Below are 22,968 nucleotides of genomic sequence, written 5' to 3'. Positions count from 1 at the left end.
TTACACCCTTAGACTAAAACACAGATTGTAGCAATACATAGTTGTTGTTTTTTTCTAAATGCAAAGGTCATTAAAAGACGGAAATTCAAACAAATTCTTATATATTGGTGATATACGTATTAAGGAAACCACAGACGATTAGATAAGTGTAATTCCCATTTCAAATTAGATATATAAATACCCTTTTAAATATATATATATATCATGGGCGTAGCCGGGGTGGGTTGGGGTTAAGTGACTGATTTTTTGCTTTGATTTTGTTTATCTTAGGTGAGATTTTAATACTAAACCATCCTTTGCCCCAGCACAACCAAAGGGGTTTTGAGTTTTGAAAAACCCCCTACCTGTTTTTTTTTTCAGTTAACTCCCCCACTTCTATAAAACAAAACAAAAAAAAATCCAAACGATAATCCCCTAATTCCAAGAGCACAGTTAAGTTGTTCCTATGTAACAGGTACATTTTCTTAGGTCATATAAAGTCATTGGGTTTGATTCAGTTTAGACTTCAACAGAGTAATAGTGCCTTATAACTCAATGTTTGCATAGCTTCTAACGACACAAAATAGTAAATAGACAAATGAATGCTTTATTTGTTCTTTTTTTCCCAGTATAAAAATTTACATTCAGAAAATACTTCTAGATCTTTGCGTCAGACTCTTAAGTATTGTTAAAAACAATAATCTAGTTCAATGTAATTGAGATCATAGAAAATAAATCGTACATATATTTACTACAAATCCATTTTTCTGATCTTCTGTTTAGGGAAGTCCAAAATGAATTCAAGTTCTAAAGTTTTGGCTGTTTCTCGCTCAATGGAAAGAACATCAAGGGAAGCCAACTTGTTGTCACAGATGTAATAATAATAAAAATAAAAATACACAACCTTCGAGAGTCGGATAGAAACATATAAAGGACAAGATTTAACTTATGGCCCGTGGTTTGGATATCACTACCATAGTTTATCGGGATAGAAACACTCGGGGTTAGCTTGTTAATTGCTTGTCTTTTTCTTACGTCATGACACATTTACGTTCATTACATTTGTGTTCATGCACATACTTTTTTAGGAAAAATGGACATTAATAACATTAATAAGCTATTGCGTAGGTCATGGTAATAAATTTCAAAATTAAATTAAATTTCATATATTTTGTTATATTTCAAGACACTATGATTTATGTACATTATATACTGTTACGAATCTCACTATCCAGGCTCTCTGCAAACTGCACCATACACAGCCAACTTAAAGAACTTGACAACTCAGGGCTCCAAAGTAACGTAACACTTTAATAGTTGAAGAAATAAAAGCCAATACTGTACAATTGGCAGCACGTAACACAAGACCATACAAATATCTCTTCGATAACACCGTTCCGCCGTATCAACTCTTGCACTGGCCTCTCCGTCTCGTTCCGGGCTTTCACTGGGTTCAACAGTTCAGGACTGACTTCACACACTAGGCTCCTTGTGTCGGACTCGATCACAGACCAAGATCAAGACGCCGTTCGTCTCAACTGTACTTGATAGTACTCCGCACTGAACCGTCGTAATGCTCAGTACAGAACCACACCGCTGAACTGTGCTGTAGTCGACCGGACTGTAGTGAACCGGGCTCTGAACCCCTGCCATGAACCGTCTTGACTGCGACACCTCCGCTCTTATATAGGGTCCCTACTGGCCTTCTCGAACCGGACAGAACGCCGCTCGACGTTTCTAGGTGGTCAGATGACTACAACTCTCGTGACGCTCCTGAGCTCTGTTCACGACGTCGATCCTTCCCGGACCGCCGTGTTGACACTCGTCTCGGCTGACAGTCTTAACTCGTCACGGTTGACCGCTCGTCTAGCGCTGGCCTGGGGCGATTTGCGTCGGCTGACTACACACCGCTACACCCATTTGTGCCACCACCAGGTTTAGAACAATACAATATCGTATTCACTACCTTTTTTTTTTAAGTATACGAATTCGTTAGTTTCAAAACTTATTGGGGTTACTTTTAAAATACATATTTATAAACGAACGTTTTATCATGGCTATGGTAGTATATTTCATTGTACTTTTATTGAACTTTTTATAACCTATTCACTTTAGGCCTCCATGAAAATTTAACACTTGAAATTGACACTTAAGTTGTTGACAGTCCCCCCCACCCCCCTCCCGCGGCGGAAAACATTTTATATATATATATATATGTGTGTGTGTGTGTGTGTGTACATAATTAATATTTATTACATTCTGACCCTTTCGGAACACGTTTATTGTTTATTGTAGACTCCCCGCCCTTGCTAGCAAGGGAGTCTGGGGGAGCTCGCAGCACTCCCAAAGCGCGGGGCGAAGCACCGCCGCCGTGCACTATTTCTGGTATTGAAAGCCAACAAAATGTATATTCTGAGGTATCTACAGTGCATTATCTTGCTATTAAAAAGTTTTATTTCAAAAAACTATTAAGCTATTCTTAATGACTTAGACCCTCTCGCACCGTTCGGAGCATTTTCCGGAAAGCTGTTTCCGCAACTCTTGTTTTGCGCAATTCATTTTGTTGGAGAACATGTCCCGCAAAACCTCATGCGACGCTCTGTCACAACCTTACTAAGGATTCGACTCCCAGTTCTGCATATGCTTTCTTTGATTTAGACACGATCTCTATAACTGACTCCTAAAATCTGTCTTAGCCATCTTTGTTGAGCCACATTTAGTGTTTTTCAAGTTCGGTAGAAGGCTATTCACACTTTATTAATGGAGCCCAAGCCACTGGTAGAAATTTGTAACCTTTCTTGACTACGCTCTTGGAATTAAGCGACTGTAGTTTGCTTTAGATTTTATATCCAAAAATGAAGTTTTATCGTCAAAATCACTGTTGGGGGTTTTCCTACTCCATATGCTCTGTAGGGGGATCTTAAACTCAAAATCATCTTGAGGGGTTTTAAACTTAAATAAAAAGCCATCTGTAGGAGAGGGGTTTAAACTCAAAACTCCCGATTGGATTGGCTACGCTCAAATAATTTTAGTGTGTAATTTGCTTTTTTAGCGGCCCCCGAAAGGGGAAAAGACGCTATTAGTTTTGTGCGAAATGTCTGTCCGTCTGTCCGTCCGTCCCGTTTAGATCTCGTAAACTAGGAAAGATATTGAAAATCCGACATCACAATATTTTAGACCATTCAAAGTTCTGATGCAACGGCTACTTTTTTTTTCTGAAAGCGAAAAATCTGATTTTTAAAATCAGTTATGCAAGCAGTTTTTTAGAGAGAAAAAGCTAATTAGTATGCATTATAAGTTAGACCTAGATTAAAACGAATAGTAATCTTGTAAACGTCATTTTCGTGCACTTTTTTTTAATAATACGAGAATATTTTTTTTTTTTTTTTGAGCATTCGAATAAGAGATTGAGCCTTTTCAGAACAATTATATCAATTATAAGAATTCAGTTAGGCCAGGAGAGGCGCTGTAGCTGAACGTTAAAGCGCTTGTTTTCCGAACCGGGGGCCCCGGGTTCGAGTCCTGGTGAAGACTGGGATTTTCAACTTCGGAATCCTTAGGTGCCTCTGAGTCCACCCAGATCCAATGGGTATCTGATATTAGTTGGGGAAAAGTAAAGGCGGTTGGTCGTTGTGCTGGCTACATGACAACCTCGTTAACCGTAGGCCACAAAAACAGATGAACTTTATATCATCTGCCCTATAGACCACAAGGTCTGAAAGGGGAACTAGTTAGGCCAGGCTTACATCTAACTTTGCATTCACTTGCACCTATCCTTTGATCTGCTGTACCGTTGGGGCACTACACAAGATCTGTCAACCTTCTTTCTCCATTCTTATCTCTCATTTGTCTTTGATATAATTTCATTTGGATGTTCTTTCTGAAAATATTGAAGCTTGGGTGGACCACTTCGGGGGTCGATTTTGAGTTTGTGTCTCCACACAAACTGTCTTTGTAATCTTGTTTTATATTGAAGAGGTATTTTAGCATCAAACCCCCCTGCAGGAGGGTTTAAACTCAAAATCCCTTACGGCAACGCTCATAGCATTTTGAGTGCGTAATTTGCTTTTTTCTAACACTGAAGATGTATTTTTTAATTTCAAACCCCCTGGGGGGGAGGGGGGGGTAAACTCAAAACCCTTTTGGCTACGCTCATAGATTTTAAAGTGAGTAATTTGCTTTAATTTATTTTAAAGAGGTACTTTTTAGCTTTCAACTCCACTGGAGGGGAGTTTAAACTCAAAACCCCTTTGACTACACTCATAACATTTTTAGTGTATAATGTGCTTTGTTTTTATTATTAAAGAGTTATTTTTACCTTCAAATCCCGCTGAAGTGGGGGTTTAAACTCAAAACTAAGTCAAAACCTATTTAGCTACGGTCATAGAATTTTGAGTGCGTACTTTGCTTTTTTTTGTGCTCTTGGAATTTGGGGATTTTCGTTTGCATTTTTTTTTTGAATTAACTGCAAAAACCCCAGGTAGGGGTTTTTAAACTCAAACCCCCCTGGTAGGGATTTTAAACTCGAACCCCCCTTGTAGGGGTTTTTAAACTCGAACCCACCTGGTAGTGGGTTTTAAACTAAAAAAAAACCTGGTAGGGGGTTTAAAACTTAAAACACCCTTGGTTGTTCTGGGGCAAGTGATGGTTTTGTATTAAAATCTCGCCTAAAATAAACAAAATCAAAGCAAAAAAATCAGTCACTAAATTCCGATCCCCCCCTAAGGGGGGGGGGATTTCATTTCGGGGGGGGGATGAACCCCCAACCCCCCCCCCGGCTACGCCCATGCATGTGACGTAGGCTAAGGGATTTTTTCTAATCTAGATCTAGATTTTTTTACACTAAATCTAGATTTTAAACACTAGATCTATATATATATATTTTTTTACAATAAACTAGATTTATATTCTAATTAAAATCATTCTAGATTCTAGACCTAGAATTTCTAACGCTAGTTATGAATTATATAAACTAGATAAAGATCTATTTGTAGATCAAAATCTAGACTTAAAGTGTAGATTTTGATTTCCATAGGTCTAGATATATATTGCAATGTTATAAAATACTAAAAATTAATCTACTATTTTTAAGTTAATTTTGCTTTCAGTCTATTGATAGATTATATAGCCTTTTTTTTTTATTTTACGTAAATCTTATCTAAATTACATCAAAATTATTCAAAATTTAACTTAGAAGTAAAATCCGAAACATGTAAAATATTTTACAGAAAAAAACATTTTTCCAACGCCAAATGAGTCTTTAAAACTAATAACTTTGACAATCAAAACAAAATCACGTCTTCCTTGCAAATATGTGGATCCGACGGGGGCCGTCTCTGAGCTTTTGTGATAACACAAACTCTCTATGTAATCTTGTTAAAATACTCATTTACGTCTCAGCTCTCCGAGAGCAGGGCAAGGAGAGCGGCATCGTCTGCGAATTTAGTGAAGGAGCAAAAAGGACTATCGGAACGAAAACCATTAGGGTACAAAATGAATCAAAATGGAGATGTCACAGCCCCTTGTGGCGCCCCTGTGTTAACTATACGTGCATTGGATATTACATTGTTTACCCTAACCCTCTGAGATCTCTGGTTAAAAATTCATAAGCCTTTCGTCTATAGTATTATATATGAACTAATCTTCAATGCTTTTATCTTTTTAATAAGTAAATCAAGTTGCATGGTTTTAAAATCACGCAGATGGTATTTCATGGTTGTGTAATGAAGTAGAAAAAATCTCTAGGAAAGGTTAATCTAGTTGTCAGCAAAATCTTTTAAGATTATCCTTTTATCCCATCAGGCCCATCAACTTTCATTGGGTGAACATTTTTTAAAAATGTTGCAGACTTGCTCTTTGGTATTCTCTACCTCTAAACAATTCTTAACTTTGACATCTTCGGTGGCTTTAAGTCTTTATCATTAAAATCCTCAGTGTCGAAACGACTGCAGAAATGATTTAGCTCGTTGAATAATGTTTTGTCTCTTGGAACACGTTTATTTTTACTTTTGACCTGTCTTCCTGCCTGTTCATGATACCCCACGCCTGTCTGATGTCACTTGTCTTGAGTCTTCGTGCTTGGTGCCCTAGTTTCTCCTCCCTTCCCAAAGAGCGACATTGTAATCTCGTTGTGCTCTTTTCCTTTCCTGTCTGTGCCACTCATATATGCTTCTTTCTTTTTAATTATATATATATATATAATGCTTGTCTTCGAGGCCACAGATTAGTGTGGAATGCAGTATTTCCATTGTCTGTGCAGCCCCAGCTATGACCTACATATTTTGCCACATCCAGGGCAAGCATAACCATTATCCGCAACTATAACATCACGCATCCCTTACATATCAAAAATTAAAAAATATTGACGTTTAGAATACTTATTGTAAATAGGCCACTTGATAAAATCTCTACGCTTTGTTTCGTACATTGAATGAATTAACCAATCCCATCTTCCCAACCATTGTACTCTAAGTCAATGGCCTCCCTAGCAATCTATATGGACGAGTTCGTTGTCGAAGATGAGCACATTTCTCATTTCCTATGGACTTGAAGATGACTGTAAAGTCCAATCCTCGCTTTAAAAAGCCGGTCGCATACGTGGCATGGGTAGGTTAGGTCAGTTGCAGATAGGCCTGCTTTGTCTCTCAGGTTTGTTGGTTCGGCGCTCTTTCGCCCTGGCCACTCTTCTTGCTTCATGTCTTGAGACTCCGAGACAGCTTCACGCCATGAGAAGCGATCGAGAGCAAGTGATTTCCAGCCGTGAATGTTGATATCGCATTCCTTGTAGGAGCTCTTGAGAGTATATTTTAGCGCTTGTAATGGCCTCCCTGGGAGCGCTTTCCTGCACACAGCTCCCCGTACCGAAGTTGTTTGAAAATGGGGACTACTCCAAGCCTTTTCATGTCTCAATCAAATCATTAAATACAAACTAACTGATATAAACTATGTAAATTGTGAGTCAGTCTGGTGACAGTGCCATAAATGCTGATGTGTCACTCAGAAAAAATCTGTCCATTCTGGCGTAAGAAAATAGATGTTAGAATCACATTGGTAGAGTCCTAAATTTAAATTTATAGCCTTTTTTATATATATATAGAGAGAGAGAGAGCCTGGAAAACTTTCAAATAGTTACTTTTATTTGGTAAATAAATAATTATAAAATTTAGTATCATTATCTGAAGCCGAAATACCTTTATGTTACTTTTAAATTTTGATGACCTAGTTCTTAGGTCGTGCTTTTTGTATTTTTCTATAATAAGTAACTTGTTCAAAGACATCACTGGCCACCTGCTCCGGCCATCCCTTGGCCCTGTCTTCCTTCCTTTATCCATTCTCCTCCCATGATAATAATTTTATCAATATAGCGTTGAAAGCCATTTTGATGTTAGTTTAGAAGCAAAGTAAGTCTAGATGTTCTTCTTTAGTATGTAATATATGTATGTTTTATCTCAATTTGTTAAAGAAAACCTTTGCCTTTAACTATTCTATAGATTTTATTGCCTAACTTTATATGACAATTATAGACAGTATAATTGTAAAATAGAACAGTGTTGCCTAGGTATTAAACAAAAATTATTGCTTTAGTAAGATTACATTAAGAAAATAATAGTTTTTCTAATACTTCATTTTTTGTAAAGGGTCCACTCAATCCCCCTCCCCTCTTAATCTTAGATTGCAGCTTGCGACATGTTGACAAGAGAGGTTCAATGGTTTTATATTTTCTTTCACGAGATACACGGCATGTACTAAGATTGACTCTAGAGGCTCATTTGACGAAGATATTCCATTATTTCTACGCCGATGCAATCTCCTGAAAGATGAACACTAGATTCAGATTCATATAATACATAGGAGGAATTCAGTTCTAATTCTTTAAACAAGTAAGAGGGAAAAAAAATTCCTCTTTTAATGTTTGCTTTCGAGAACAATCTCATTTCAGTGTGAACATTGATTGACACATCAAACTCATAGTTAAGTACTGAAAACATTCGGCTTTTTTAAAGCATCGGTTTCATAAAACTAACAGCGCTAACGACGTCAATCTTGTGACAATTGTCTTCGGTGCTTATATTTGTCGATGACACAGTGAGTTACGATGAATTTTAGTGACGTTGAAAATCCAGATCTCCATCCTTGGAGCACCATGTGTCGAGACACCACAAATATTTTTAAAATAAACTTTATTCTTTCCCGAACTGAAGCAAGTTTGCCATTTTCTTTTCATTTATGACAGGGGCGTAGCTATGAATTTTCCATCCTTTGGGGGCCCTTACCATTATGCGTAATATTTAATATTTAATGTAAAACATTTATTTGGGGACCTTCTCAAGTGGGATCCGGGGGATATTCAAATTCTCTCACCTCCTTCCCAACCCTAGCTGCGCCACTGATTCAAGAGGTTTGTAAATAATAAAATCGTCTTTTAAAAGTCTCCATCTGTTATATACTACATGCAAATTTTTAAGTCAGTAAAATATTACGATAAAACTGCACTTCAAATATTAGAAGGAAGAGAATATTGTACACTAACATTTTAATGATGAATTAAAATATAGAACTTAATTTATTATTAGATAAGCCTTCATATATACTTATTTAAACTATTTTGTTAATTTCTAGAAATTTGGAATTTATAACAACAAATTCTGTTTTACGAAGAAGTTTAAATAAACATAGTATTTTATTGAATTTAACTTTACATTATTATCAATATTTTCTGCTAGATGTGTTTTAATTTTTCAAATTATGTACTGAGTCATAGACTTATATATACCATATCTACACTGGACATGGAGACATTTTAACACTACAAAAAATGTCAAAATTTTTTAGAAAGTTGGATCAAGGCGTTGTTTTGTAAAGTAGTTAAAAGAAGTACAGGCTATTTTTTTCAACCCTAACCTATGTAACATATAATTTAATTTTTAGATCTAGATCTAGTAAATGAACATAAAAAATAAGAGTACTCTCGTCTCATAATTATTATTTTGCAATTTTTAGATACATAATCTTCTTTATCAAAAGACTGAATGCAACACTAAATTGTGATTTTTTTGTGTGTTTTTGATAATCAATTACTAGATCTAGATCTAGATCTAAAAAATAAAATATGTTACATAGGTTAGGGTTGAAAAGAAAAACAACTTGACTTCTTTGAACTATTTTACAAAACAACGCCTTGATCCAACTTTCTACAAAATGTTCACGATCGATCTGTCGAGGATAAGAATTTATTTCCGGTTTTCAATCTAGTAGTCTATATAAGTCTATGGTTCTGAGCAATGAGCATATTGTATGAAAATTGGTAATAGCTTATTTTTACATGTCCTGCTTGTTGTGGGCCATTAGGCTAATCACCAATTAATCATTTTTATTCTTCGGAACAATGAATAAGTTAGCGACTAAGTGCGAAATCCAGCATTCTATTGAATTCGTCTTATCTAGCTATTGTGCAACTGCGTCAGGCAAAGTGTTTAAAGATTATTTTAAATGATTCATTAATAGTATAAATTTATTTATTTATAAATAGTATTTATCTATTCCCCTGCGTTTGTCCTCGACAGCAGATTTTCTTTTGGTCCCAAATGTGTATCCCGCGGCCTTCGTGAGTGACCACCAGCTGTCTCGTTCTGAGGCCACATGCAACCAGGTGATTTCTTCTATGTCTAAGCTTGTCTTTGAAGGTTGGTATATATTTAACATATTGACAAAATAATAATAATAATAATAATAATAATAATAAGGCTTGTCTTAGAGTCCTACGATTAATGAGGAATGCTGTATTTCCCGTGAGTTCGCAGCCCCAGCTGTGACCTACATATTTTGCTACATCTAGCTCCAAAACCATTGTCCACCGGTTATCGATTTAAATTTTCTTTTCGCCATCTGCGCTTGTCATTGTTGATATACGATTAACATGGTTGGTACAAGATTAACAAAATATAAGACATAACCAATTATTGTTAACAGCACACTGTCAAAACTTTATTTTTGTTTTAAACGTAATAATGACAATAGTCGACAAAGACGTTACAGCAGATTTAAAATTGTGACAGAGTTCCAAGAGCCGAAGGCTCAACTCTACCTGACAGTCTCAAGAAGAAGAAGAATATGTGACATCGTCTGTAACTACAGCATTTGGTTTGTATCTAGAGCGTAAAAGAAAATGATCAAGCGTTTTGTCAACATGGGCGTTAATGCTGTACTGAACATAATGAGCTACTGCTAAACTTAGTAGTTATGTGGGTTTTTTTTATGTTTAGCGCTCCTAAATATCACCATTTCATTCTCGTTGAATATAATTTCACTTTTTTAATTTCATCTATATCTACTCATTAATTTGAAGAAATGCCATTATCTACTCATTGATTGGCAGAAATGTCATTATCTACTCATTGATTGGAAGAAACGACGTCATCTACTCATTGATTGGAAGAAATGCCATCATCTACTCATTGATTGGAAGAAATGTCTTTATCTACTCATTGATTGGAAGAAATGCCATCATCTACTCATCGATTGGAAGAAATGCCATTATCTACTCATTCATTGGAAGAAATGCCGTCATCTACTCATTGATTGGAAGAAATGCCATTATCTACTCATTGATTGGAAGAAATGTCATTATCTACTCATTGATTGGAAGAAATGCCGTCATCTACTCATTGATTGGAAGAAATGCCATTATCTACTCATTGATTGGAAGAAATGCCATTATCTACTCATTGATTGGAAGAAATGCCGTCATCTACTCATTGATTGGAAGAAATGCCATTATCTACTCATTGATTGGAAGAAATGCCGTCATCTACTCATTGATTGGAAGAAATGCCATTATCTAGTCATTGATTGGAAGAAATGCCATTATCTACTCATTGATTGGAAGAAATGCCGTCATCTACTCATTGATTGGAAGAAATGCCGTCATCTACTCACTGATTGGAAGAAATGTCTTTATCTACTCATTAATTGGAAAAACGCCATCATCTACTCATTGATTGGAAAAAATGCCATTATCTACTCATTAATTGGAAAAACGCCATCATCTACTCATTGATTGGAAGAAATGCCATTATCTACTCATAGATTGGAAGAAATGTCATTATCTACTCATTGATTGGAAGAAATGTTATTATCTACTCATTGATTGGAAGAAATGCCATTATCTACTCATTGATTGGAAGAAATGCCATCATCTACTCATTGATTGGAAGAAATGTCATTATTTACTCATTGATTGGAAGAAATGCCGTTATCTACTCATTGATTGGAAGAAATGTGATTTTGAATTTCTGAATTTAGTAACTTATAGTCTCAGCTTTTAAAACATCTCCAAACTTTTATAGCAAATCACATTGCCATACATAAACAAGTGGATTCATAAGAGTTAAAGTTTAGCCCTGAATAATTTTTCAATAGTTAAACTAATAGTTTTAAACTTTTATTAAAATTTTTCCATCACCATAAACAAAGTCTAGGTTTCGGGGGAGAAGGTACATTAATTTTTAAGTCTGAGAAACTATGGCGGTACATTACAAGTACATTTTAAGATGTTCCTTCAGAAGTAAATATTAAATCTACTTCAAACCGTAAAAAGGCGGAGGATGGGGAGCGTCAAGTTTCGAACCCAGGACCATCGAAACGATGGCTTAAACAAATTTCTTCTTGTTGAAATATTTAGTTCACTATTTGTAGCAGCTCGTATTTAGAATATTTAAAAAAAAGACCTCTTAATTGAGTTACACATTTTTTAATTTCTGTTAAAATTTCACTATATGTAGGGGACTCATTACGAAATGGAGATAGCAAAGTTCTAAATTATATTTAGAGAGTGTAGAAACTATCGAACAAGACAACGTTTTAAAGTTATACATTTTGTGAAGACACAGAGCTATAGTGCGTTATCATTTATATTCATGTATATTCTATTCTATTATACACATTTTCTACTTATTGTATCTAAACCCTCAGGCATGGTAATAAGAATGCAGACGGTATTGACGGATAATAAATAGTAAGGAATGTGTGAATAAGTCCTCAAAAATAAAATAATTTGCTCCTAACCTATACAAACATAACATTAGTACAGTGATGTTCAAAAGAGACCTTAGGAGATAAAGGCACATTCCTCGCTCTATATCAGGGGTTCTCAACCTGTTACTCGCGACCCCCTTGGGGGTCGATTGACGATTTGCCAGGGGTCGCTAAAGACCTTTGAAAAAATGGATTGTTATTGTCTATTCTTCTATTGCTGTGTGTGTGTGTGCGGGGGGGGGGGGGGGTCGCGGCTAAGTGGGGGATTGTAAAAGGGGTCGCCGAGCATAAAAGGTTAAGAACCGCTGCTCTATATGCTAGGACAAATTTGTACAAAAAATGTACAAATGCTATTTCTTCCCTAGTGCTATTAATGGGTTGACTGAGCCAGCCAGGAAAACCAGTGACTTGAAAATGAAATCAAAGCTAACATTCTTAATAATTTACATCAGCATTCTCAGCCCCCAGGAGACAGACATAGTAATAAAATTGAAACCAATAAGAACACGTAAATGCACAAGAAGAAGGGATCCAACAAATTATTAGCTAGCATTAAACCAAATAAAGATTCTGGACCTGCTGGAACATAAAACTAAAACGCTATTTTTCCTTAGTTGGGCCAATATTAGAATATGCATCCTCTGTTGTGGGACCCCTCAACTTAACAAAACATTATAAAATTAGAATAAATACAATATTTATAAGAAACGAATATTCCAACTTTATTTGAGTAGCAGCGTTATTAAAATCACTAAACTCAGAGACACTTCAGGACTAAGCAATCAAAAGTAAAGTAGCTATAATTTCTATTATACATAAAACACTATACTATAATTTACAAATAGAAAACAAAACTTAAAGAAATACCAGAAAGACAAAAAAAAACATTTTTTATTCCATACGCTCGAACAAATTCATACAAGTGCTGCTTCTTCCCTATTGCCATTAGAGAATGGAATGGATTGACTGAGTTAGCCAGAAAAAATAATGACTAAGCAGATGAAATGGGTAGGGCATAATTATCTTATTTTTTTGAAATAATGTCTGTAATCTATAAGATACGATAGGCAAAGAATGATATTAGCAATCTCTATTGACCTACGATAAACATTTCTCAATCTTTCATTGAAGTCATTTTATAATTTTATGAAAAATAACACACAGATCTTGTACATTTGCACAAAGACACAATGAACGAATCGATGAAAATCTAAAAACAAACAAATTGAGAAACAGACGGAGTTCCTTCAGTAACAGTGGATGTTGTTTGTTTACAAAATAAGTAAGCTTTCATGTTAAGGATAACTTAGATGAAAAAACAACAACAAAAAATTGTAAATAAATATCTATATTCTGTCACACGGGGTTATTCTCTCAAGAAATTAAGTGCCGTAGAGAAAGTCAGGAGGTAGAAAAAAAAGATAGAGATGTAGGGAAAGATAGAGGAAGAATGAGATAAAAAAAATGTTTTAAACCCTAATCTACTACAATTAGGTAATACAGCTAAACACTTATATAAAAACATTAATATTCTATTGAAGTACGATATAAATAGCAACTCAACAAAACAATCAATCCTAATCTTGTAGCCTCCTACTTTCAGATCGATCCTAGAACCTTTGTCATCTCCTAGATACTTTTTCAATTACTGAATTTGAACAACGGCAGCGTTTTGAAAAAATACATTAACTGGAGAATATCTGAAAAAAAAAATTAATTTAATTTTTGCAATAAAAAATTATTACTAAAAATTTTAAAAAGTTTTATCAGATAGGGATTTAAAACAAATTCTTGCACCACTATATGTGCAGACGAAGCCAGTTCAGTGTGAAACCTAGATACCCAAACAGGCTGATACCCAAACAGGCTGATACCCAAACAGGCTGATACCCAAACAGGCTGATACCCAAACAGGCTGATATCCAAACAGGCTGATACCCAAACAGGCTGATACAGGCTGATATCCGAACAGGCTGTTACCCAAACAGGTTGATACCTGAACAGGGTGATAGTCGAACAGGCTACCCAAACAGGCTGCCCGATTAGGTTGATACCCGAACAGGCTGATACAAGAAATAGGTTGATACTCGAGCAGTCTAATACCCAAACAGGATGCCCGAACAGGCTGATACCTGAAGAGGCTGATACCCGAACAGGCTGCGCGAACAGGCTCATGCAATTTCTATAAAAGCGATTGCTTTTACTGGCATAAATTATTTTAAGAATGGGCTGGGGGGGGGAGGAAACATTTAATTAATGAAGACGAGCGACACTAACTTAAGCAATACATCTTTGAGAGGTTAAGCTTTTAGTATATAAACAGCCTCCTACAAACATGTCCAAACTTAAAATTGTAAATAGTTTGATAACGCACAGGACTTCGCCAAAGGGATGGTACAATTCTATTTTTTTTTTCAATAACTCTATTAAAGTCAGAACCTCGTGGAACGTGGAGGACGATCTCAAACAATGGCTCTTACGTTTTTTCTTTTAGTTTAAGATTTATTTTTCTGAGAAAAGAATTATTAGATTGTTGGCCAGACGTAGAAAACTTTAGTTTGACAGTTGTAATTTTTCAAGCACAAAAAGAAATACATTTACATTTATCTAGAGAACTAGATAGGCCTATAGGTCTAGGTCCATAATCGGTTTTAAAAGGACTATCGCATAATTGAAATGACTTTCACTTTTGGGGACATCCGAATGTAAGGCATTAGTGATTCAAGAGTTTATTAAATTAATGTTCAGGAAAATTTTGCGAATCGTCTAAATCTAAAGGACTATCATTAGAAATATTCAATAAAAACATAGCGTAAGTCAACCGTAACAAACTAAGTTGCATATTAAATTTAAAATTACTTTAAGTTATTGAAACATTATCAAAGTTTTGCTAATATTTTTACTTAAATTTATTACAGATAATAGCAGTAGATCTAGACTAGATCTTTAGAATCCAAATATATTGACATTAATCAAGTTCTAGATCTAGATGTTTATATAATGAAAGTACCAATAAAGAATCAATAAAGTTTACATTGTGCATTGGTTGAGTGGGCAACATCGATCGTTTAAGCGGCTGACACTGTCAAAATCGTGGCTCTGATACCCGGTTAGAATCAAACATTTTTTTAAAAACATTTTATAACATTTTGAGTTTTTTTTGACGAAGGTATCTATCCCTATATATAATTCTTTTCTTCCCTCAAGAGTTTAAACGAGAAGTAAAGGAAAGATCACTCTCTTATTTCTGCGGATAGTCCACGAGAAAACAAGAGTAGTGTTCACATTACGGATGACTGGCTGCGCGCTTGACTGTCGTTTAAATTTATCAAACTCTGCTATATATATATATATATATAGCTGGGCTCGATTTAACATTTTATAAACAAACATTTTACAAACACTAAATAGCAAGGCCGGTGACCAGACACCTCATCACACGAGACATTTCATCAATGAAACATTTCATCATTATATCGATTCATCATTTAGGGTTAGTGTTAACTTTTTCAGTATGTTTATTATTAAATTCCACCTACATGTACGTATGTTTGCAAAATACACTTTATGCTATGATGAAAAGTTGTGGTGATAAATTGTTGCAATGATAAAATGTCTCGTATGATGAGATGTCAGGGAACCGGCAGCTGCGGCCCCCAGGATCTCCCAAAAGTGGGGGAAGGGGAAGAGTCACAAAACACGCTCGTTGCGCATGAGGAAGCCTAAAGGGAACCTCTCAGTACGTTCTTATGTGATTTATTCCCAACATGGAAACTAATGGGCTAGCTACAAATAATAGTGGGTTTAAAAAAAAAACAAGTTATTTAACTTTTTTAAACACTTTAAAAAAGTTAATGAAATCATTATATCTCACATTCATTTTACTTTAATACATGAATAGAAATGTATCTCTGCCTGGTCGTGCGGTTTGCGCGTTGGACTTTCATATCGATTTATCGATGGTCCCGGGTTCAAACCCCGCCCGCTCCCATCCCCCGTCGTCCAGCGAGAGGTTTGGACTAGGAAGTAAACTATCTTCAACTTTGAAGGAACATCCGAAATGTGGGAAAAAAAAGAAACTCTATAAATCTACTTACTTTTGACTTAATTCAAGGGGATGGTGACACTCAATTTCATTGTAGGACTCTGTTTGTGTACCTTTACTAGCAGTAAATGTTGAAACTGTGCAAGTATCTGTTTCATCCCTAGTAAAGTAGACTAATGCATTGACTCTTGCTAGTAACGCATCTATTGCACTGTGTTTGTTCTCAATGGCGTACGTACGTGCTGTTTTCTTTTCCCGTGATACTTTATTGACATCAGCACCGTCGTTGATAAGTTTCTCCACGATGCACCTGTGGTCATTAATGACAGCATACATCAGAGCCGTGCGACCTTTTCCATCTACCGCGTTGATATCAACACCCTGGGCTATTAATAACTTCACAGTGTCGATATGACCTTTTTGGCATGCATACATTAGAGCTGTTTCACCAGACTCGGATTTTAAATCTTTGAGTGCATTATGTTTTAAGAGTAACTTCACAACTTTATGGTGACCCTCCTTAGATGCATAATGCAGAGAAGATAGGCCGTAAACATCTTTTCTTTGTACAAGAGCTTTGTATTTGATAAGAACTTCGACAGCAACGTGATTTCCCTTTTCAGAAGCGTACATTAGAGCGTCTTTGCTGTTGACATTTTGTTTGTTGACATCAGCGTTCTTCTGCAGAAGTTTTAAGACATTTTCCTTTTTGCCATTTTCGGCTGCAAACATTAAAGCAGTGCAGCCTTTGTTGTCCTCTAAATGAATGTCTGCGTTATATTTCAGAAGTATGTTGACAACTTTGTTGTGCCCATATTTTGATGCCAACATTAATGCGGTCTTTTCTTCACGGTTTGATTGGTTGACTTCTACTTTTGATTTGGTTTTTAAAATATTCTCTACGATTCTATGATGGCCGTGTTCCGAAGCATGAAGCAAAGCTGTGTTTTCATCATTATCTGATTCATGGATTGAAGCTTTTAAACCAATAAGAATTTTAAAAGAGCTATGATGACCTTTAATACAAGCATGCATCAACGCGTTTCTGCCGTTGTTGTCTTTCTCGTTAATTCTGGCGCCACCTTTAACGAGTAGTTTGATTCTACTTCCATATCCACTCGCACAGGCGTGCATTAATGAAGTCATTCCTTTTAAGTCAGTCAAATTTAAGTCCGCATGCTGATCGATAAGATATTTAACAGCCTGACGTATTCCTGACTGGGACGCATACATAAGTGCAGACTTTCCCGCCAAATCCACGATGTCAACTTGCGCTCCGTGCTGAACGAGCTGTTTTAGTCTAAGGATGTGCCTCGTTTCAGCTGCGTGCATCAACGCTGTTTTACCTTGTCTATCCTTGACATTAACTCTCGCTTGATTTTCCATAAGTAATAACAGTGTTTTATTCTTGCCAGTTTGGGCGGTATGCATTAAAGCTGTCATAGCCTTGTGGTCTGTTGCGTTAACAATTGCTCCATTTTGTATAAGAAATTTCACTATCTCATGGTTCCGGAATTTTGAAGCCAGCATCAAGGGTGTCATACCTTCCTCGTCCACTGCATTTATATTGGCACCATTTTTAATTATTGTTTTAACTTTTTTAGTTTGTCCATTTTTCGACGCTCTGTGCAGCTCAGTTTCAATTAATGGTAGCGCCATTGTTCAGATGTAGCATGTATTATATGGTTATGAAAATTTTTATAAAATTTCAGCGACTACATTTACTTCAGTGTGCATTTCTATTTACAGTATGTATTATAAAGTAGTTTAAATATGCATAATTTAGATCACGTAGACTACCATTAAGAAATAGTATTCTATAAGACTATACATACGATACGGTGACAATTAGTCAATCATTGTTGTTAATATCTGATATAGAACAGAATATCTAGCATAAAATACAACATTTCAAAGGTGTGACTGATAATTCCACCCAAAACTCCCTGACACGCTAATGAACGCTGAAACTGTTTTGTGACGTTCAACAAACTCGAGTTGACGACCATCCAAAAAGTGTAACAGGAAAATGGGTCAGCAGGAATAATTTTCAAAATAGTATGGGCTTGAGGTCATCCAAGTCTTAGGTTTTATGTTGACCATTGAATGAAGGGCCAAGACTTACTGTTCCTGTTTTAAAACTTTCAGGGCCAAATTTTGAATCATCACGTATCCATTAGGTGAGGGCAGAAGATAGTCTCTTATTATTTTAGCATATCCCACACTTATTGAGTTCCACAAATCCACAGGTTAAAGAAATCAATTAGTCTTGACCTGTGAAGAAATATTCACGCTTGAAAAAAGGTGTGTTTTTTGTGTAATTTTTAAAAGTTGAATTTTAGCTTGAATGTCTCCTCCTAAAGAAAGAAAATGATGATGATGATGATGATGATTAGCTTCTTACAGTTCCATCAGCAAAAGTCTGAAGAGTAAAATTATAACAAAATACAGATTAAATTTAAAGAAATAATACAAACCAAATAACAAAACAGGACATAAACATTTTTTTAAATTAAAAAACAAATAACAACAAAACAAACAAGAAAAAAATAATGAAATAAATATTACACAACACGCACCCCAAAGTGAATTCGTAACCAATTCATTTCTGTGAGAAACTATCATCTTATTTTGTTTAATATAAAAAAACACCACGCAAATTAATTGTAAGATCTCATAATTTAATTTTTTTTTTCTTCAATAAGGGGAAGAATCCCACATTTATAGCTATAGCAGTACGTACTTTAAGAATTATTTACCCAGTTATAATAAAAAGTTCCAGACATGTAGATTGACAACAAACATACATTACATTATAGGTGGGATTTTTTATGACTTCGCGGTAATAGTGAACATTGGCTACTGTTTATAGCCTAAGCTTAAGCATGCAAGAGAAATGTATAAATAAAGCAAAACATAAGAACTAGCCTACAGTATATTCGGGTTCGTTTCTTGGTGAAATTTTTTAACAAAATCTTTACTAAGTCCACCCAGCTCTAGCATTAAATGGGAAAAAAGTAAAGTAAACACCACTAGATCATATGCATTTTAGAAATCAAAGCCGAAAAACATTTTTTTTTTAAATGTTGAAATGCAATTTTTATTTATGTGTATATTTATATTATATTTTCCAATATTGTGTGCCAGAATATCAGTTATATACTTTGTTCAACCAGTATAAATTATTATTTTTAATTAAGCGTGTTCGACATTGAGAAATATAATCAGTTATAGTAGAAAATATTTATCGGCTGTAAAGCTTTTCGAAAAATTGGAAATTCCCAAAATTACAACATCTCTGAACTGAACACAAAAACCTAAAGATCTCAATAAAATTATTTATACCTGGAAACAAGCCTTTGTAAATTAAAATTAATTATGAAAACCAGTATCGCTAAATAGTAACCTATAGGCAAAACAAACTTAAGTTTGGAAAGACAAAAGAAATATTTAGCATTGGCAAATAATTTGCGGAATTTAAAAGGACCTCCAAAAGAACCATATTTCAAATATGCTTAGGAACTTTTTAAGCCCTAAGTACGGCTATAGTAATAACAAAAACTAAATAAAATAATTCTTAAAATAAGCACCAATAAATACAAAATTATAAAAGTAAACATTGTCACATATTATAAACATTTGCATAGCAATAGATGTAAAATCTAGATCTAGCAGCACAAATATTTTTTTTTGTTACCGCGATTTGCTTAAAATATTAAAAAAGGTTAAATTAGAATTATTAACGTTTGATTAAAAAAGGAAAATTTATTTACAAAAAAAAAAAAAAAAAAAAAAAACAACTTACGGTTGCCTGGTCGAGGACTGGACTGTCGCTCGGACTTTACAATGGTCCCAGGTTTATCCTGCCCGCTGCCATCTCTCGTCGTCCTGGGGGAGATTTAAACTAAGAAGTAAATTATCTTCAACTCTGAAGAAACGTAAGAAACATGTTAAACATTTTACAAATAAGAACTCCATATGTACATATGTAACATAATGATATAGCTTAGTTGCAACATACACTATTTAGTTTAAAAACACAAATAAACAATAGTCTACAATACCAATAGCTCGTCGGATCAGGTCTTGTAACAAAAAAACGACAAAGAAATCGACAGCCACTTGCCATTATCACACTACCCGCTAAACTTAGATCTAAGGTCTACTTATCTATATATAATTCTCTTTGTCGCCCGGCCATGTAGGACATGGAACATGGAAAGATCATTCTTTTATTTCTGCAATCTATCTTTGAGATTTGTTGACCTCAAGAAATTCTTTATTAGTTTGAGGCGAGAGATGCTTCTTTTATCAGATTCCACAAGTATGGGTTAGGGTTAGCTATTTTTGTATCGCGCGTAGGATTCCCTTTTTTAATTTTGTGTATATTTAAAAAGATTTTTAAGAGTGTTAAAAAGATTTTTAAAATTTCTATAGATTTCTAGGTCATTTTCTTATATTTTGCAATTTCAGGAGATTTCCAGGAGCTCATGGTAAGTCAGAAGGCCGCGGGAAATCTGTTTTAAGTTATAAACTGACTTAATTGAATAATTCACACCTAGAATTAGCGCGGGTCCTTTGAAAGTGCGGGGCCCACTAAGGTCACAGAGGTTGCAGTGGCCTAAGACCGGTCCTACTAAGTAGCGTTAGTTGGAAAAAAGTAAAGAAGGTTGGTCATTGTCCTGACAAACACCAACGTTAACCGTAGGACACATAAAAGACCCTAACATAATCTGAACAATAGATAGCACGGTCTAAAAATTATTTATGAAAACCAGTGGCGTCACTAGGCAGGTGCGGGAGATGCGGTCAGCACCGGGTGACAATTACCGATTTCTCGTGTTATTATTAAATTGTATTTTAAAGTAATGCTCATTGACTGCAAAATTCAACTTGGTTTGGTTTACTCTATGGGAACCCGAATGGAACAAGATAAACCTTAATCTCATATTAGTCTCGATGTTGAAGAATTCCAGCGTATATTGTGACACAACAGCTTGATTTCCTTTAGACATATCGCTGAGTTTGGACAAATTGTTGCGAGATGCGTTATTCTCTTGCTATTTTTCAGAGTGATTTTGATGGACGCTATCAAACGTTTTTTTTAAATCTACAAAGCAGATCAACATTCTTTGTTGGCATTCCAGGGTTTGCACGACATTTACCTGTTCAGTACTGTTTTGTCTTTTTAGAAGCAACTGAGAAACACTAGTATACTTTAAAACCTTTTCAGCAAGGAGCTCTTAAAAAATCTCTAATAAAAAAAATAGGTTCAACTCAATTTTCTTTTCAATTCAATATTGTAGCCTACATTTTTAATTTATATAATAACTTTTGATAAACTAAAAAAAAAAAAAAAAAACATTGTAAAATAGAATGAAAAAACATTTTCGGGTGTACTCAATCAATGAATTAGCTTACAGTTTTATTGTTCAACAAAAAGAAACAAAGTAAACAATAGTTGTTTGTTTTTTAATGGGGATATTTGTTTCCTGGGCCGGGATTACACCCAGAGCTTCCGCACCGGATGACACCGACCCAGTGATGCAACTCATGAAAACCAGTATCACTAAATAGTAATCATCTTGGCGATATTAACCTATAGGCAAAACAAAATAAAGTTTGGGACCCCAAAAGAAATATTTAGCATTGGCAAATAATTTGCGGAATTTAAAAGGAATTTAAAAGGACCTCCAAAAGAAGGGTTATTTCACAAAGCTACATTTTAAGCCCTAAGTACGGATATGGTAATAACAAAAACTAAACTAAATAAATCTTAAATTAAGCACCAATTAATACAACAAAACTATAAATGTAAACATTGTCACACATTATAAACATTGGCCTAGCGCAAGATGTAAAATCTAGATCTAGCAGCACAAATATTTTTTTTTACCGCAGTTCGCTTTAAATATTAAAAAAGGTTAATTAGAATTATTAAAGATAGATTTAAAAAGGCAAATTTATTTACAACAAAAAAAAATTGACGGTTGACTGGACTGTCGTTCGGACCTTTCGATGGTCCCAGGTTTATACTGCCCGCTGCCATCTCTCGTCGTCCTTGGGGAGATTTAAACTAAGAAGTAAATTATCTTCAACTCTGAAGAAACTTAAGAAACATGTTAAACATTTTTCAAATAAGAACTCTATATGTACATATGTAACATAATGATATAGCTTAGTTGCAACATACACTATTTAGTTTAAAAACACAAAGGAAACAATAGTCTACAATACCAATAGCTCGTCGGATCAGGTCTTGTAACAAAAAACGACAAAGAAATCGACAGCCACTTGCCATTATCACACTACCCGCTTAACTTAGATCTAAGGTCTACTTATCTATATATAATTCTCTTTGTCACCCGGCCATGTAGGACATGGAACATGGAAAGATCATTCTTTTATTTCTACAATCTATCTTTGAGATTTGTTGACCTCAAGAAATTCTTTATTAGTTTGAGGCAAGAGATGCTTCTTTTATCAGATTCCACAAGTATAAACGAGTATAAATTATTATTTTTAATTAAGTATGTTCGACATTGAAAATTATAATCAGTTATAGTAGAAAATATTTATCGGCTGTAAAGCTTTTTCAAAAAATTGGAAATTCCCAAAATTACAACAGCTCTGAACTGAACACAAAGACCTAAAGGTCTCAATAAAATTATTTATATCTGAAAGCAAGCCTTTGTGTGTTACAATTAATTATGAAAACCAGTGGCGTCACTAAGCAGGTGCGGGGGTGCGGTCCGCACCGGTGACACCCACCATTATCTCGTGTAAATATTTAATTGTATTTTAAAGTAATGCTCATTGACTGCAAAATTCAACTCGGTTTGGTTTACGCCATGGGAACCCGAATAGAACAAGATAAATCCTAATCTTATATTTGTCTCGATGTTGAAGAA

The 22,968-nt window shown here is 35.0% G+C and overlaps 1 protein-coding gene across 2 annotated transcripts; it reads right to left on the bottom strand.

The window, feature by feature from the left end:
* Positions 1-12,709: 12,709 nt before the first annotated feature.
* Positions 12,710-22,422, bottom strand: LOC106059447 (putative ankyrin repeat protein RF_0381). 2 transcript variants are annotated; one of them, XM_056011414.1, is made up of 4 exons: positions 22,295-22,422; positions 19,863-19,945; positions 16,110-18,479; positions 12,710-13,712 (listed from the first exon to the last, which is right to left on the bottom strand). In XM_056011414.1, exons 3-4 carry the CDS (start codon positions 17,714-17,716, stop codon positions 13,658-13,660), a joined length of 1,662 nt encoding a protein of 553 aa, XP_055867389.1. In that variant the 5' UTR covers positions 17,717-18,479; positions 19,863-19,945; positions 22,295-22,422; the 3' UTR covers positions 12,710-13,657. The 2 variants fall into 2 exon arrangements, with proteins under 2 accessions (XP_055867389.1, XP_055867388.1); XM_056011413.1 differs by lacking the exon at positions 22,295-22,422 and adding an exon at positions 20,122-20,229.
* Positions 22,423-22,968: the final 546 nt, after the last annotated feature.

The sequence above is a fragment of the Biomphalaria glabrata genome, chromosome 14, assembly GCF_947242115.1.
Source record: "Biomphalaria glabrata chromosome 14, xgBioGlab47.1, whole genome shotgun sequence".
NCBI classification, from domain to species: Eukaryota; Metazoa; Mollusca; class Gastropoda; family Planorbidae; genus Biomphalaria; species Biomphalaria glabrata.
The sequence above is the reverse complement of the archived record's forward strand: the minus strand, read 5'-3'. Positions and strand labels throughout refer to the sequence as shown.